Consider the following 19,281-nt stretch of genomic DNA (forward strand, 5'->3'; position numbering starts at 1 on the left):
AGAAGAAGAAGAAGAAGAAGAAGAAGAAGAAGAAGAAGAAGAAGAAGAAGAAGAAGAAGAAGAAGAAGAAGAAGAAGAAGAACCATGGACATCACTTCGATCTGAACATGAACCATGGTACATCTTGACCATATGCACATGTTCAATTCTTCTGCATACTGTAGCTAATCCTGATGGTGTCTTCATGTAGAACATGAGGCCGACATTGCCCATGGAGAAGAGGAACATGAGGCCGATGTTGCCCATGGAGAAGAGGACCTGCATGAATCAGATGAATCAGGTTAGTAAAACAATTTAGTTAGCACATTTGAATGTTTAATTACGATCTTATTCAACTACTCACATAACCTCACCTTGTAGACGATGAACTTGAAGACCACGGTGGTTTTTTCCAGAGCATGGAAGAGGAAGTGCAAGCAATGGAGATAGGTGGAGGCAATGACTACAAGATCCCTCACATGTACAAGGATGGCCTAGAGCGTACAGGAAATCTACCTGATGTTTTAGGGTGTGATCGCGAACTCTATGAGAGCGCCATGCAGATCATAGCCGACTAGAAGTTGTAATAGTTCTTGCTTCAATAGTCAAAGTAATTTTCATGCCAAATCTGTTCAATAGTCAAAGTAATTTTCATGCCAAATCTGTACAGAAAGTATAGTCACCACTTCAGAGACCATGACTCATTCATCAAGAAAACACCTTATTTATGCAACAGATCATCATAGTCATGTCTGTCATTTAATCACTAGAGATTGTTCATACTTGAAATTTTAAGGATACACAGCCATACTTAGATCTCCCTCTACATCACCACTAGGACTTGCATTAAGTTGAACGCCAGTAACTAAAAGCCAAGATTTGCATCAAGCCAAACTTACAGAGCTAGTACTACTTGCTGGTCTTCTCGGCGACATGCCCAGCACCTGCAGCCGCGGTATCCTGGTCAGCACCAGGACGCACTCCTGCTGCCGTGCCATCTTGCCCAGCACCTGCCGCCGCGCCGTCCTGGTTAGCCACAACACCGGCTTCACCATCACCCACTACATCCTCATCCGGGTCGACAATCTTGGCTCCGACACCGAACCGACGCCACCGACTGACGTACGAGGGCGAGGGCGACCACGGTCGGAACCTGCCTGGACGCGCACGGACGGGGCCCCTAGAACCAGATCCGCCGCGGTCGCGTGCTGCGCCGCCGGCCGTCGCGGCGGCCTTGACTAGCTTGCCATCGCCGGATTTCGCTCCTCCGCCCTCTGCTCCGCCTGCCATGGCTCCAGTGCGATGGACGCCACCCCGCCGGCTGTTTATATGGACGGGATGCCATCGATTTGGGGTGAGAGGGGGAGGCCCTGGATTGGAGGTTGGACCGAGGGCGATCTGGGATTGGATCGGAGGAGAGGATCGTTGGGGGAGAGGAAGAGGATTGGGGAGTTTGCGTGCGGTGATTTAGTTGCGCTGGAGTGACGCTCGAGGCGTGGACCAGGGGGGCGAATGCAAAAGTACCCAGCGCAATGCAGACGTATACTTATTCTGGGAAAAACGCTGGCCTCTAAACGTCCACTCTTTGGCGGACGGAGGGAGTAACTAGTTTATTTTTAGTAAATGCTTAGTTGAACTAGTTGAATTAATATAACTAGTTATTTTTAGTAAGAAAATTTAGGTATATGAGATTATTTGAACTAGTTGAATTAATATAACTAGTTTATTTTTAGTAAGAAAATTTAGGTATATGAGATTATTTGAACTAATTGAATTAATATAACTAGTTTATTTTTAGTAAGAAAATTTAGGTATATGAGATTATTTGAACTAGTTGAATTAATATAACTAGTTTATTTTTAGTAAATGCTTAGTTGAACTAGTTGAATTAATATAAGTAGTTTATTTTTAGTAAGCAAATTTAGGTATATGAGATTATTTGAATTTGTTGAATTAATATAACTAGTTTATTTTTAGTAAGAAAATTTATATATATGAGATTTTAATAGAAGTAGTTGAATTAGTTGAATTAATTGAATTAGTAAGTGTTTAATGTTTCGCCTAATATGAACATAGGAAATGTCGTCTGACGACGGAAAAAATTTCATTATGTGCGAATACTGTGAAGACCAGCGCGACCAGTGCGACAGAAATTTCCTTGTTGATGATAGGCAATTCAGCATCAAGCTGGATGAGACCTTCGAATTCGATACAGTAAGTCACAACGACAAGTCCGTTTTCGTAATTAAGCATTTCTTATATATGCTTCATTTGCCTGACATATAATTTTTAATTTTCACTATTCTACTAGCGCATCCCCTGCCATGCAAGAATTTTTGTTTTGGATAAGATAGGTTTCAATGATATGGAAACTATGGAGGTAAAGAGAGTTTACCTAAAAACTGAGCATGGTTATACTTTCAACGTCAAAGTATACAATGCACACACGTACACCTATTTTGAATGCAAAACTTGGCAAGCACTATGCAAGGCTTATACATTTGAGCCTGGTATGGTTATCACCTTTGATATTCGTCTGGAAGATGATATTGAAGGTAATAGAGACATATGGGTCAATGTGCAGACGCCTCCAGTTCTACCATTATGTGAGTTCTTCTCAACTATATTTTTGTCTTTGATATTGCTTATTCAAAAATAATTGACAACTAATTTTTATTGACAGCTTATCTCCATTCAACCAAACATGTCCGGCGCTTGGTAGACATGACCTACTACTGTCCGGCGCTTGGAGTCATTATGTTTCATGGCTTGAGGATCTTCATACTGTCCAGACAAATTTTCTTCCTACACTTAGAAATGTTAGTACTCAAAACGTGCGACCAATAGTGATGGTATTGAACTACGGTCACATCTATTTAGGAATGATGGTAAGATTTTTACTATTTTTGCTCAGTGCATCTTTTGCATACATAATATTTTTGCTAAACTTTCATTGCTAAGTATATTAATTAAGTACTATACGATGTTCTTCAACAGGGACTCCCGATGACAGTTGTGCCTCAGGGGATCGAGACTAAATGTCGCATGTCAATTGTTAGCTTACGGCCAAGATATCCTGCATTGCACATGAATGCATTCAGGATTTATAGAAGCGATGAATGCTTAATAGTGAAAGATTGGAGGAAAATTGTTAACGATCGCAAAGAAGTACTAGGGGGCAGCAATGAGAAGCGCAACCCACGATTAGGAGACAGGTTCATATGCATGCTCCAGTATGATGAATCAGGAGAGCTATACATGTTCTATGCTATTTTACCAGAGAGAGAGTAGCTAGCAGGAGTGATTTAGCTAGTTCATGTTGCCCTTAGTACTTGTCCTTTCATGTCCGTGTTTTTCGTTCTGAACTTAAGTGCTTTTGTGGTGTTATATATGAACGCTTATAATATCATGACAATCATGTTGAACTCGATGATATTTTTGCTTCTGGTACAAGTGAATGTTTTTTCTTTAAGCTAGTAGTGTTGGTGGTGATTACATAGCGGTAATGACTATGATGATTAAATAGTGATAATGACGACTACGATGATTTTTTAGCTAGCTAGCTAGAGTATATATACTCATGTTTTGATGATATGATGCAAGAGTTTTTATATTAATTAATATGATGATGATGATGAGTTATTATATCATTTAATGAAAGAAACCGCAGATTAGTTTCAGCTGGATGGATCCTACCTAAGTGACCAAGTATATGCCATATCCATATATATTATACTTGATCAAGTATAATATGGATATGGCATATACTTGATCACTTAGCTCCAATAAATGCATCCAGTCGAAACTAATCCGTGGTACTTTCACCTAATGATTTAACAACTCATTATAATGTAAAAAATCACTAAATTAAATTAAAAACACAAAATTAAAGAAAAATTAAAAAAAACACCCAAACATTTAGTACCGGTTGGTGTTACCAACCGGTACTAATGCCCTACACACACCCGGGCCTGGCTCGTGCCACGTGGTGGCACTTTAGCGCCGGTTCATGATGAACCGGTACTAAAGGGGGGGACCTTTAGTCCCCACTCTTTAGTGTCGGTTGGCGAACCGGCACTAAAGGCCATCACGAACCGGCACTAAAGGCCGGTTCTGCACTAGTGACACCTTCCCTCCTTGCTTTTAACAACACATCAGAGCATGTTAACTAAACCATAACGAAGAAAACGTGAGGAGTCATAGCCAACATTTTTGCCAGACCAGTAACATCTACTCCCTCCATTCCTAAATATAAGTCTTTGGAGGAATTTCACTATGAACCACATATGGATGTATGTAGATGCATTTTAGAGTGTAGATTCACTCATTTTGCTCCGTATGTAGTCCATAGTGAAATCTCTATACAGACTTATATTTAGGAACGGAGGAAGTACTACCTTAATTGCTGATCAGCTCACTAGGATACAGATCACCATGAAGCCTGCACCATGTTAGTATGAAAGCTCCCAGAATTTGGGGAGAAACTGGCATCAATGTCATCACTTTATCATGATTGTTTCAGAAATGTAAATTTGTTGTGCAGTGTGAAATGCACTAGAAATCACTCATCACACCCTTGAGTTGTATGAAATGAAATTATTAACTGTATCAACATTTCCGACATGCTTGAGAGCTCCCACAGGACTGAAATGAAGCATGTAATATTTTTCTACTTTATTCCTTGGTCCAAAGAACGTACTCCCTCCGTCCCAAAATGTAAGATCATTTTTTACACTATGGTATTGCATTTTGGGGCGGATGGGGTAATTAATTATAATTCAATGTCTTAGTCTGAAGCATACATATTAAACATGATCCAATACCGATATATACTTGGTCTATCAAAATCACTATGCGTCTTCTTTCCTTGCTCTCCTAGAAGAATAGCAAACTTCTTGCGTGTTATCTTAAGCATCATGTTAAGGTAAGAAGTTGCTTCCTGGCATGCATGATTAAATAAATCCTTGTCTGATCCATTTGATTTGTATAATTTTAACCAAATTGGAGAGGTAATACCGTCTGTTCATGATTTCAGTATGAATACCAGATAACTAGGTTAGATCGATGTGTAATTAAGTCCTACATATATGTGTGTTGCGATCGACTGTAAATATGTCCTGGATATATCATGTGTGCTCCTTACAATTTTTTTCTCATTTTTTCAAGTCAAATAGACACACTAGTATATTACTTCAAAGAAAAGATCAACCAAAAACTGAAAACCCCAATCATTGAAATGCATGCATCTACACAGATGTTCATAAATTATCATGAGCATATGAACAATGGATATATGTGCGATCTGGTCCATTCACTCACTTGTAAAAAATATATAGACCAAGAAATGTTACACACTTTGGGATTACTGTTGTACGTATGATCCCTCGTGGTATGATTGTTGTATGATGCAAGATCTAATTGTGTGCTGAACTTTGGTTATACACGTGGAAGATTTGATTTAATGTGTTAGCGGAGGATCGGATGGAAGGTCATATGTATAGGAGCACCACTATAGTATAGAGCCTGGGGGGGGGGATGCGGGGTAGACTTTGACGGTTTAGTCGAATAGAGGGTGTACCCAAATCGAGTGAACTTGCTCTCTTCGGGGTGTCATATCTCTAGCTTTATCTGTGATTACTTCAAGGGTAGTGCCCGGCCCGCCGTTGCACCCTCTATGGTTACTTACTTTCATGTTTAATTGCTTCTAATATGTATATTATCTTTTAAAATAAGCGCATACTACTACTGCCCTTAACTATAGTGTGAGTTTGTCACTAAAGAAATATTGCCAGAGTTTATTTTCCAACCATGACCTAAATACCTAATAATATAGAGGACACGCCTGAATTCTAAAAACCATTCACTTTATGTCCTTGCATCTGTCTACTCACACTGAGGTGATTTTGGCTGAGCGTGATGCTTAGATGTCATTTATTTCTTATCGACATTTTGTAGAAAAACTTAAGCACGCATTTGTGAGGCTCCACTTGATAAATTAACGTAATTTATTTCTTACAAAAAATAATTCATCCAAGGTGTTCTTTTCTGTTAGAGTAAACGAGTTTTCAGGTAACCAAAAAAATAACAAGACCATAATGGACATATATCTTCCCCATTACACATGTATTAGAACATCTCTATGAAGTACAAAAAATATGTCACTCTATTGATGTTTTTTGAACCACTTTGTTTAGGTTGTAAGACTAATATAGCCAATATTATAATAGAGACAGGGTTTTCAGCACCCGGGTGCCCCTACACCCTCTATGAACAGTAAACTAAACAAATCAAAAAAAATTGAAACTTTGGGACATCGAACATGATGAAACTTTTGATAATCTTGCAAAGTTTTAGCAAAAAATAACATTCACAGAGCCCTCAAATAAAATACAAAATCATTGTTCAAAGTTTAGTACATTTTTTAGCAGTGTTTTTTTTGTTAGGGCTCCATGAAGCTTATTTGTTGCTGAAACTTTGCAAGAACATCAAATCTTTGATCCCTGAAATTTTCAGAATTTTTATTTTATTTTTTTATGAATTTACTGTTTATGAGGGTGTAGGGGCACCCGGGAGTTGTTACACATTTCTCTAGTGCAATATCATCTGAAAACAAATTTAAGTTAACAAATTGACATGCATCCTGGATGAACTTCGCTACTAAATAATAAATAGTACAATTTAGTAAATAAAAGACACAAATTAAGTAATGTGAGCCATCAATGGGACTCTTATTTTCAAGTAACCACATAAAAATTTTAAACAGTTCATGGTATTTTCCCTGCAGTCTCTTGCCATACCGTAAAGTTTGAGGTGCCCAAAGATGGTACTATGAATATAGGCATCAGTCATGAAGCAATTTCTTGTTGTGTCTCCGAAGTTGGGAGACCCATCGCCACATCTTGTTCATCATGTCAACAACAATAACCCATGACTCCAATCCGGGGAGCAATTCCCGACGAATGTGAATGACTTGTGGTTAAGAAGGCAGACACATGAATTGGTGAAGAAGTTGTTTCGGTTAAAACAGCTTTGTTTATTGGGACTTGGTATGAAATCAATACTAGTTTCAAGACCCACTTGGATAAAAGATTGGCAGCAGCAAAGGTTGTCGCCTACTTTGGCATTAGTTTAACTACATATTTCTCTTGGGTGATTGAATTGCCCCTTGATTGGAATTAATTACAGGTTAGTAGCTTATGGGTTAACTGATTTTGCTCGCTGCTTGCTTTCATGTGGTGAGTTACTAGAGCTGCTTCGGGTGATCTGATCCTGAGCTTAAGTTGTAAAAAAGCTCAACTTCTTTGGATCTTGATTTCCGATCCTGGTTATATGTACCCAAGATATATCACTATCCATAACCATGTATGCTCGCTGATCCTTGTGTGTCCTGAATATATGAGTTAGCATGAATGTTTGATATGCATGGGAAATTAAGTAATCGGATCTGATTATCTATTTGTGGGTGACCATTGATTATATTACCAAGAGTTGTTAGTGGCAAATGCATATGGGATTGACACAAACTATTGGTAAGCAGTTGGCCCAGCTGATGTATCGTCATGCTTGATTAACTACATATCTTATTTCATCCATGTCATATATAGTCTTATTCAGTACATAGAGATAAGGATAACTGTTCATGATTTGAATATGAAAATGTTATAACAATGTTACATCTAGTTATTTTGAAAAAAAAAGATCTAGGTATTTTGAAGTCCCGTAAATATGCATGTGTTGTGATCTGCCAACCATGTTAGATCGATGTGTAAATAAGTTTTGGATTGATTGCATGCATCTATGGCCGGAGTCTGAAACTCATCCCATTTTTCTGTTACCTGATACTAAATATGGAGTAGAATACAGTGCGAACCAAGCATTGAAATGCATGCGTGTAGAATAGAGTGATTTTCTCCGGTCATTGACATGGACTATAAATATACAAGCCAACAAATGTGTACACATTTTTGAGACTCAGGCCAGCTGAGTTTAGTAAGACACACCACTGATGCGTGAGCAGGGGAAGAAGCAAGAACCTTGTAACAGGACAAGGCAGTGTATCAACAAACTGAGCAAACTTTAGCAGTCCTATTTGACTGTTACAAATTAGTTGCGGAATTCTAGATGTCTATAGACCTCCAGCCGTGCAATCGATTGCACCCTATGTACTGTGTTCGGGTGTGACCGGAATAGCAGAGGTCTTTGCAGTACCGTTAATTGGTCGATTTTAATTTCTGATGGCATGGCACGGTCTCTGACCAAATCATAACAATGAAAATTTTACCCAATTGTTGACGGGGTAAATTGTCTTGTGGGGTACTAATTTGTTTTTTCCCTCTCGTCCATCAGTTTGAGCTGAAACTTGTTTTCTTGTTTCTGTTTCATTTTTTTCATCTCGAATTACGACGATGGGATGTAGCCTCACAAAATTTATTAAATAGACCAGAATAAACAATTAAAAATGGGATGCTCAGTGAACTGTAGGTTTCTTGGACCTCCCTAGGCTTTTAGCAACACCTTCGTACCACAATTCTCTCATAAGAAAGCGAGAAGAGTCATAGCGCCAACAGTTTTGTCATAGCAGTAGTCTGTGCTGCACTGGATTCTAATCGCCGACCTTTCCTGCTGATCAGCTGAGTAGGATACAGGGCACCATGAAGCCTGCAATACACTGCCGGTTCGAGTGATGGGTCTCTAAGCTGGGTGATAACTCAGGGCCTGTTTGGAACACAAGATAGGACAAAGACATGAACATGAAAATTAGGGAAGAGGATAGGAATGTAGATGGAAAACTAAGGATTGAAAACACAGGGGAGAAAGTTTTGGATAATTGGATATAGACACAATGTTAGATCGATGCGTAAATAAGTTGAAGATAATTGGATATATGCATATGTATCTGTCTGGACTCCAAAAAGTTTCTCGTTTTTCCATCAAAATGGACATACTAGTTTATCACTTGGTATTAAAAATGGAGCAAAATATGAAACACGATTATATCACTAGTTCTCTCATTTTTTCTGTAAAATAGAAACATTGGTATATCGGTTGGTATAAAACACACAATACCAATCATGCATGTATGCAGATCGTGATGTTCATCAATTATCCTGATCGTATCAGGAACATTGAATATAGGTCCAATCTGATCCATTCACTCACGTTTATAAATATACAAGCCAACAAATGTATACACATTTTGAGAATAAGGGCTAGGGCAGTTCAATAAGGCACCACTATAACATAGAGCTGGAGGGGGGATGTACCTTGAGGCCCGGGAGGTATCATGAGAAATGTTGATTTACTAGAATTGAATAGAGGTTGTTAGATATGCACAAATCAAGCAAAGCCGGTCTCTTTGGGATGTGATGTCTCTAGCTTTGTCTATGATTACCCAATATCATGTTAATTGTTTTTTACTTATATTATGTTTAAACGTAAGTGCGCACTACCACTCTTAACTGTAGTGCGAGTTTTGCCACTGAAATAAGTCTCATGGAAGTTTAATTTATGACCGTGAACTTGATTACATACCACTTAGGGACACCCCTGAATTCTAAGAACAATTCACTTTATGTATTTGCCTTTGTCTACTCACAATGAGGTGGTTTGGTTGATCGTTATGCTTTGATGTCAATTACTACATGCAGACAAAAGTAGATGAGCATGATCATTGATACTTCCTAGAAAACTTAGGCACATTCATTGCGAGGCTCGACTTGATGCGTTAACAAAATCACTTTCTTCCAAAAAAAAACAGTTTGACCTTGGCGCTCTTTTCGTTGAGAGGAAACAAGATTTCAGTTAACTAAACAAAGAACCGTTATTGACATTTCAGTTATCTAAACAAAAAAGCAACCAAGATTTCAGTTAACTAAACAAGATTTCAGTTAACTAAACAAGATTTCAGTTAACTAAAAAAACAGTTCTCTGCCGTTGAAGCAAAGACTCTTATGTATTAGAACATCTCTATGTGGTACAAAAAATATGCCACTATTGAGAAAAATATATATTTTTAGGTTGTAAGACTTGGATAGCTATATTAGGCTTACAACCTAAAAAATCTTTTTTTCTATATATAAGCTATCCAACTTCTTTGTATCTTAATTTCCAATGGTAGTTATATTTATTGCAGACGTAACGTTGTTGGCATTTCAGAGATGATGACGATAATAATGTGGATTAAGACATTGTTGATTCCTTTTAATCTGCCTTGGCCAGAATATATGAGCTAGCTTGAATGTTTGAATACACAAAAACTAAGTAACTGAATCAAATAGTCTATGTGCAGGTGAGAATTGATTTACCTATATTTGGCTACAAATGCATATGGGGCTGACAGAGATTGTTAAGCTAAGCAATAGGTCATGTGGGATGTATTAGCATGCTTGCTTAAGCACATCCTTGTGTGATCCATTTCATTAATATAAAGAATCAGAACGAAGAGATAAGATTGATTGTTCATGATTTCAATATTAATATCTAATAACAATATCATATCGAGGTGCAATTAAGTCCTAGAAATATGAGTGTGTTGTAATCTGACAACAATGTTAGATCGATGTGTAAATGTGTTCTGGATATATGCATGTGTCTCTGTCTGGAGTCTAAAATTCCGCTCATTTTTTCATCAAATGGCCATACTAGTATTACTAGCATATCACTTGATATTGAATATGGAGCTAGCAAGGACAACCAAGTATTGAATTCATTAATGACCGTGATCGTCTCGCGATCACTGAGTATAGGTGTGATTTGTACTGGTCATTCACATGTATAAATATGCCATGCAAGACATGTATACACATTTTTAGGATTTAAGTCAGGGTTTATAAGACACCACTATAGCATCGAGATGGGGGAGGGGGGCTGAAGAACCTTGAGGCATGAGAGGTATCAGGACAACTATTGATGTAATGCAATGGCATAGAGTCGGCAGTGGAGCAATAACTTGAGCAAGTTTTTGTGATGCGACTTGAGCATTAGAAGTCAAATGATGAATTATACATGTCCGTGGGCCTACAACCCTAGTGAACTATTTTTGTACTGCCTTGTAGATGTGACTAGAAGAGTAGAGCAGGGTCTATGTCGTGTTAGTGATAGGCGGGATTGTTTTTCCTAGCGGCCTATTTGTCGTTGCATGGGTTAGTGGGCTTTAGCAAATGACGTGGTCTTTGAAGGCATGGTACGGGATTGTACTCACCATGTAATTTGATAATTTACCAAATCAGAAGAGTTTTCACCCAATTGACGTAAGGTATTAAAATAGGACCCTGATAAGTGATAAGTACCTGGCATGTGGCACGAACAAGTGGTAACTCCAAATGTTTTTTTATGGCAAGTTTAATGATACGAGGATGGCAACTTTCGTGCTTTAGTTTGTTTTTGAAAGAAACTTGACGTGTGTCAATGAAATTTGTAATCCTTGTGTGACTAGAATTGCCATCGGAAAACAGGGGGTGGAGTGCCACACATCAGGTGCGTGACACTAATCGTTTGTATTAAAATATTTCCCCTTCGCTACCTTTCTTGCTGATCAACTCAGTCCGATACACACACCACGAAGCCCATGTTGTGCTTCTTGGTGTTTCAACTATTGCAACCGTGTTAGTAGGAACTCTGAGAATTGGTCGAGAAACTGATATTAGTGTCGTCATGATTGCGCCAGAAATGTGTGGTGCACTGTGAAATACGGCTATAAAGATCTCTCGTATTTATTTTCTTCGTTTCCTTGGTCAAAAGAGGGTGATTAATAATTTAATTTCCCAGTCTGAAGCATGTGGATTAAACATTGTCTGATTCAAATTCGTGGTTAACCAAAATTGCCATGCATCTTCTTTAGGAAGGAGAATCATGGCACACCCATCAGGCACGATTCATTGACTCATGCTCCTGCAACCAATCATCCAAAAAGAAATTAAGTTCAACACTATAGGAGTGAAACCAAAACAAACTTCAACAAACAGGGATAAGCCAGCTGCTCAGAGTTACATCCAACCATGACACCATACAGAAGGAGCTCCAAAGAAGCACTCAGAACTACAATAGAAGCTCTTTTTCAAGCAGCCTCAACACAAAGCCAATACGCCTGATCATCGACCTCCAGCCTCCACCACCACAGATGAATTCATAAGCAACATTACACCGACAGTAAGGCCAACTCAGCAAACAGAAACTGAAATTCAAGTCATAGTCAGCATTATGATGCCATATTACCTAGACATGACACCAACATAGGTACTGGCAAAAGACAGTACGAGTCAGCGGACCATGAACAACTGTATACTCCATCCGTTCCTAAATATAAGTCTTTATAGAGATTTCACTATGGAATACATACGGAGCAAAATGAGTGAATCTACACTCTAAAATGCATCTATATACATCTGTATGGGGTTCATAGTGGAATCTCTACAAAGACTTATATTTAGGAACGGAGGGAGTACAACAACAGGCGGCCCAAGAGTAGCTCGTCACCCACGTCCAATCAACCTTTTGCTACTTCAGTTAGTCTTCTTACCTAGCAAACTGGCAATAAAAGCAAACAGAACCGGAAGTTACATCAGCAATTGAACATCATATATTACTATTACATGCAAATACACAATTATCTCAACCGAAATACAATTGTAGTACAGGACGGGTGCACACAAACCAAACAAAGCATGGATGCACGTGCTCGTTGATACGTCTCCAACGTATCTATAATTTTTTATTGTTCCATGCTATTATATTACCTGTTTTGGGTGTCTATGGGCTTTATTTTTCACATTTATATCATTTTTGGGACTAACCTACTAACCGGAGGCCCAGCCCGTATTGCTGTTTTTCTGCCTATTTCAGTATTTCGAAGAAAAGGAATATCAAACGGAGTCCAAACAGAATGAAATCTTCGGGAGCGTGATTTTTGGAACGAACGTGGTCCGAAGGACTTGGAGTGCAAGTCAAGAAGCAGCCGAGGCAGCCACGAGCGTGGGGGGCGCGCCCACCCCTACAGGGCGCACCCCCTGTCTTGTGGGCCCCTCGGGCGGCCACGGACGTACTTCTTCCTCCTATATAAGCCTACATACCCCGAAAACATCCAGAGAGCCACCGAAGAAATATTTCCACCAACGTAACCTTCTGTATCCGCGAGATCCCATCTTGGAGCCGTCGCCGGCGTTCTGCCGGAGGGGGAATCCACCACGGAGGGCTTCTACATCAACACCATAGCCCCTCCAATGAGTTGTGAGTAGTTTATCACAGACCTTCGGGTCCATAGTTATTAGCTAGATGGCTTCTTCTCTCTTTTTGGATCTCAATACAATGTTCTCCCCTCTCTTGTGGAGATCTATTCGATGTAATCTCTTTTTGCGGTGTGTTTGTCGAGATGTGATGAATTGTGGGTTTATGATCAAGTTTATCTATGAATGATATTTGAATCTTTTCTGAATTCTTTTATGTATGATTGAGTTATCTTTGCAAGTCTCTTCGAATTATCGGTTTGGTTTGGCCTACTAGATTGATCTTTCTTGCCATGGAAGAAGTGCTTGGCTTTGGGTTCAATCTTGTGATGTTCTTACCTAGTGACAGAAAGGGTTGCAAGACACGTATTGTATTGTTGCCATCGAGGATAAAAAGATGGGGTTTATATCATATTGCTTGAGTTTATCCCTCTACATCATGTCATCTTTCTTAATGCGTTACTCTGTTCTTATGAACTGAATACTCTAGATGCATGCTGGATAGCGGTTGATGTGTGGAGTAATAGTAGTAAATGCAGGTAGGAGTCGGTCTACTTGTTGCGGACGTGATGCCTATATACATGATCATGTCTAGATAATTTCATAATTATTCGCTTTTCTATCAATTTCTCGACAGTAATTTGTCCACCCACCGTAATACTTATGCTATCTTGAGAGAAGCCTCTAGTGAAACCTATGGCCCCTGGGTCTAGCTTTTATCATATAAGTTTCCAATCTACTTTTATTTGCATCTTTATTTTCTGCATCTACATTATAAAATACCAAAAATATATTTATCTTATCATATTATCTCTATGAGATCTCGCTTTCGCAAGTGTCCGTGAAGGGATTGACAACCCCTTTATCGCGTTGGTTGCGAGTTCTTTGTTTGTTTGTGTAGGTTCGTGGGACTTGTGAGGAGCCTCCTACTGGATTGATATCTTGGTTCTCAAAAACTGAGGGAAATACTTACGCTACTGTGCTGCGTCACCCTTTCCTCTTCAAGGAAAACCAACACAAGCTCAAGACATAGCACTCATCTAAGATCATCATTTGCAAAAACACAAGTGCATATTCACTACTCCATCCGTGCAAAACACAAGTACATCTTTGAATGGCCATTTGTTTTCTCTTCGCTAGTCTGCCCCTTCTTCTTGCTCTTTAAGGAAGCAGCCACATTTTGAGCCATGGTGGCTGCAGCGACCTACTTTGAATGTTCTCCCTAGTCTTTCTCTGAGAGCTTGAACTTGCGAGCAGTCTTAATTTTTGATCTTGGTTACATCTATCGCAGATGTGGCATTGCCTGTAACTATGTATGTATTTTGAAAGGTGACGATGATAATAGTATGTGGATCAAAACATTGTTGATTCTTGTGTGCTCTGATTATAAAAAACATGCTTATAGTATCCCATAAGTCTGCCTTAGCATAAATATATGAGCTAACATAAATGTTTGATATGCATGGGGAACTAAATAAGCAAGTATGATTTTCTATATTTGGGTGGCAATTTATTTACCTATAGTTGGCTATCGGCAAATGCACCTGTGATTGACATAGACTGTTAAGGTAAGGGATTGCTCCTCTAGGATGTATTGACATCCTTCATTAAGTAAATTAATGTGTGCTTCATGACATTTATATAGTTTTATTCATAAAGGGGAGATAAGGCCAATTGCTCAAGATTTAAATGTGAATATCTTATAATAATGTTAGACAGATGTGTAATTAAGTCCTTGAATTGTGCATGCGTTGTAATCTGACAACAGTGTTAGATTATGTGTAAGTAAGTACTGGATATATGCATCAGTACTAGTGTAGCACTCGATATGAAATATGCAGTAGCAGATACGAACCAAGCATTGAATTCATTAATTATCATGATCATCTCATGAAACTGAATATAGGTGCGATTTTCTCCCGTCATTCACATGTATAAATATACAAGCCAAGAAATGTCCACATATTTTGAGAATTCAGGCCATATGAGTTTCGTAAGACAACACTGTATCATAAATCATGGGGGAAGAAACTAGTACCTTGAGGATTGAGAGGTATCAGGCTAGATATTGCTTTGGTGCAACCGTATAGAAGAGGCAGAGGATCGACAAGTGGAGCAAACTTAAAGAATGCTATTTGAGCATTACACCTCTCTTGATGAATTCTACAAGTTTGTCGGCTTACTACCCTCCTATAGACTGCATTTGTACTGCCTTGAAGGCGTGTCTACAGGAGGAGTAGGGGCCTCCGTCGCACCGGTGATAGCTGGACTGTTTCACCACACAGACTGCTTTATAATTCATGGGTTGTTGGGCTTCAGCAATTTGTGATGGCACGCTCAAGATCGTGCTATGTGCCCAAATGAGAAGAGTTTTCACCCAATCCATGACCAGGTAAATTGTCTTGTAGGGTATTAAAATATTTAGCCCTCTACTACCTTTCTTTCAAATCCTAAGAGTGTGATTCCTTCTATCTTATCGAAGCAAAGGAAAATAACTTAACAAAATTGAAGTGTAACTCCAATTTGACCTCCTCCAGACCAGAGAGGTCAATCAAAAAATTAAATGACTCAATCAAAGATCCAATTGATCCCCACGCTTGTATTGCAAATACGCAGTCACAAATAATCCCGCTAAAGTAATAGGAATTAGGCCTAAGACGATTCCAAATGGAAAAGCTTCAATCATTTCCATTTGTTCGAGGGGATAAAAATAGGTATGATCTATCCCTAAATAGTACTCTAAATTATCCACGGATCCCAATGACCAAGAAAGAATTCCTAATTTGTTTGCTACGATAAACATCACCATGAAGCCTGCACCATGATTCCTGATGTTAACCGTGTTAATCTGTTAGTAGTTGTGGAGAAACTAACACTAATTGTGCCAGAAATGTGTTGTGCAGTATGAAATGCGCTAGAGATCTCTCATCTCATCATTGAGTTGCATGAATTGAACTAGATGGTAAGGCGCGCTCTGCGCCCACTATAGTTGCGTTTGGCACAGACGGATTCATGTGGACTCGAACCATGTTGCATTCGTAAAGAGGGAACCGACAACCACAATCAGGCGATAACACCACCTTACGCAGATGAGCGTGACCAAAATACAACGGCCGCTCATGGAGACCTCCTCCGCAACCCCACACCTCAACCCGTAGGCACGCCCAGGCACCGGGGTTCGGCAAGCACCCTCCTGCTAACTATAGCTCAGTCTGTAGTGTTGGGTTTCGTAGTAATTTCAAAATTTTCCTACGCGCACACAGGATCATGTGATGCATAGCAACGAGAGGAGAGTGTTGTCTACGTACCCAACGCAGACCGACTGCGGAAGCGATGACACGACGTAGAGGAAGTAGTCGTACGTCTTCACGATCCAACCGATCAAGCACCGAAACTACGGCACCTCCGAGTTCGAGCACACGTTCAGCTCGATGACGATCCCCGGACTCCGATCCAGCAAAGTGTCGGGGAAGAGTTCCGTCAGCACGACGGCGTGGTGACGATCTTGATGAACTACAGCAGCAGGGCTTCGCCTAAACTCCGCTACAGTATTATCGAGGAATATGGTGGCAGGGGGCACCGCACACGGCTAAGGAATCGATCACGTGGATCAACTTGTGTTAACTTGTGTGTTTAGAGGTGCCCCTGCCTCTGTATATAAAGGAGCCAAGGGGGGAGGGTGCGCCGGCCAAGAGAGAGAGGCGCAGGAGGAGTCCTACTCCTACCGGGAGTAGGACTCCCCTCCAATCCTATTCCAACTAGGATTCCCAAGGGGGAAAGAGGGAGAGGGGTGGCCGGCCACCTCTCCTAGTCCTAATAGGACTAGGGGAAGGGGGGAGGCGCGCAGCCCCCTTGGGCTGCCCCTTTCTCCTTTCCACTAAGGCCCATGATGGCCCATATGGCTCCCGGGGGGTTCCGGTAACCTCCCGGTAACCCGGTAAAATCCCGATTTCACCCGGAACACTTCCGATGTCCAAACATAGGCTTCCAATATATCAATCTTTATGTCTCGACCATTTCGAGACTCCTCGTCATGTCCGTGATCACATCCGGGACTCCGAACAACCTTCGGTACATCAAAATGCATAAACTCATAATATAACTGTCATCGTAACCTTAAGCGTGCGGACCCTACGGGTTCGAGAACAATGTAGACATGACCGAGACATGTCTCTGGTCAATAACCAATAGCGGGACCTGGATGCCCATATTGGCTCCTACATATTCTACGAAGATCTTTATCGGTCAGACCGCATAACAACATACGTTGTTCCCTTTGTCATCGGTATGTTACTTGCCCGAGATTCGATCGTCGGTATCCAATACCTAGTTCAATCTCGTTACCGGCAAGTCTCTTTACTCGTTCCGTAATATATCATCTCACAACTAACATATTAGTTGTAATGCTTGCAAGGCTTATGTGATGTGTATTACCGAGAGGGCCCAGAGATACCTCTCCGACAATCGGAGTGACAAATCCGAATCTCGAAATACGCCAACCCAACATCGACCATTGGAGACACCTGTAGTACTCCTTTATAATCACCCATTTACGTTGTGACGTTTGGTAGTACCCAAAGTGTTCCTCCAGTAAACGGGAGTTGCATAATCTCATAGTCATAGGAACATGTATAAGTCATGAAGAAAGCAATAGCAACATACTAAACGATCAGGTGCTAAGCTAATGGAATGGGTCATGTCAATCAGATCATTCTACTAATGATGTGACCTCGTTAATCAAATAACAACTCATTGTTCATGGTTAGGAAACATAACCATCTTTGATTAACGAGCTAGTCAAGTAGAGGCATACTAGTGACACTCTGTTTGTCTATGTATTCACACATGTATTATGTTTCCGGAAAATACAATTCTAGCATGAATAATAAACATTTATCATGATTATAAGGAAATAAATAATAACTTTATTATTGCCTCTAGGGCATATTTCCTTCAGTCTCCCACTTGCACTAGAGTCAATAATCTAGATTACACTGTAATGAATCTAACACCCATGGAGCTTTGGTGCTGATCATGTTTTGCTCGTGGAAGAGGCTTAGTCAACGGGTCTGCAACATTCAGATCCGTATGTATCTTGCAAATCTCTATGTCTCCCACCTGGACTAGATCCCAGATGGAGTTGAAGCGTCTCTTGATGTGTTTGGTCCTTTTGTGAAATCTGGATTCCTTTGCCAAGGCAATTGCACCAGTATTGTCACAAAAGATTTTCATTGGACCCGATGCACTAGGTATGACACCTAGATCGGATATGAATTCCTTCATCCAGACTCCTTCATTTGCTGCTTCCGAAGCAGCTATGTATTCCGCTTCACATGTAGATCCCGCTACGACGCTTTGTTTAGAACTGCACCAACTGACAGCTCCACCGTTTAATGTAAACACGTATCCGGTTTGCGATTTAGAATCGTCCGGATCAGTATCAAAGCTTGCATCAACGTAACCTTTTACGATGAGCTCTTTGTCACTTCCATATACGAGAAACATATCCTTAGTCCTTTTCAGGTATTTCAGGATGTTCTTGACCGCTGTCCAGTGATCCATTCCTGGATTACTTTGGTACCTCCCTGCTAAACTTATAGCAAGGCACACATCAGGTCTGGTACACAGCATTGCATACATGATAGAGCCTATGGCTGATGCATAGGGAACATCTTTCATATTCTCTCTATCTTCTGCAGTGGTCGGGCATTGAGTCTTACTCAATTTCACACCTTGTAACACAGGCAAGAACCCTTTCTTTGCTTGATCCATTTTGAATTTCTTCAAAATTTTGTCAAGGTATGTGCTTTGTGAAAGTCCAATTAAGCGTCTTGATCTGTCTCTATAGATCTTAATGCCTAATATGTAAGCAGCTTCACCGAGGTCTTTCATTGAAAAACTTTTATTCAAGTATCCCTTTATGCTATCCAGAAATTCTATATCATTTCCAATCAGTAATATGTCATCCACATATAATATCAGAAATGCTACAGAGCTCCCACTCACTTTCTTGTAAATACAGGCTTCTCCGAAAGTCTGTATAAAACCAAATGCTTTGATCACACTATCAAAACGTTTATTC

At 40.0% G+C, this 19,281-nt stretch overlaps 1 protein-coding gene across 1 annotated transcript; it reads right to left on the minus strand.

Moving 5' to 3' along the window:
• Window positions 1–90: 90 nt before the first annotated feature.
• LOC123064475 (uncharacterized) lies at window positions 91–1,509 on the minus strand (the record flags this gene model as incomplete). Its single annotated transcript, XM_044487955.1, is given in 2 exon segments — window positions 91–258; window positions 879–1,509. Coding segments are annotated over 2 exon segments (324 nt in total), but the record flags the coding sequence as incomplete, so codon positions are not given.
• Between the last annotated feature and the right edge of the window lie 17,772 nt (window positions 1,510–19,281).

Source organism: Triticum aestivum, chromosome 3B, assembly GCF_018294505.1.
Source record: "Triticum aestivum cultivar Chinese Spring chromosome 3B, IWGSC CS RefSeq v2.1, whole genome shotgun sequence".
Taxonomy (NCBI): Eukaryota; Viridiplantae; Streptophyta; class Magnoliopsida; order Poales; family Poaceae; genus Triticum; species Triticum aestivum.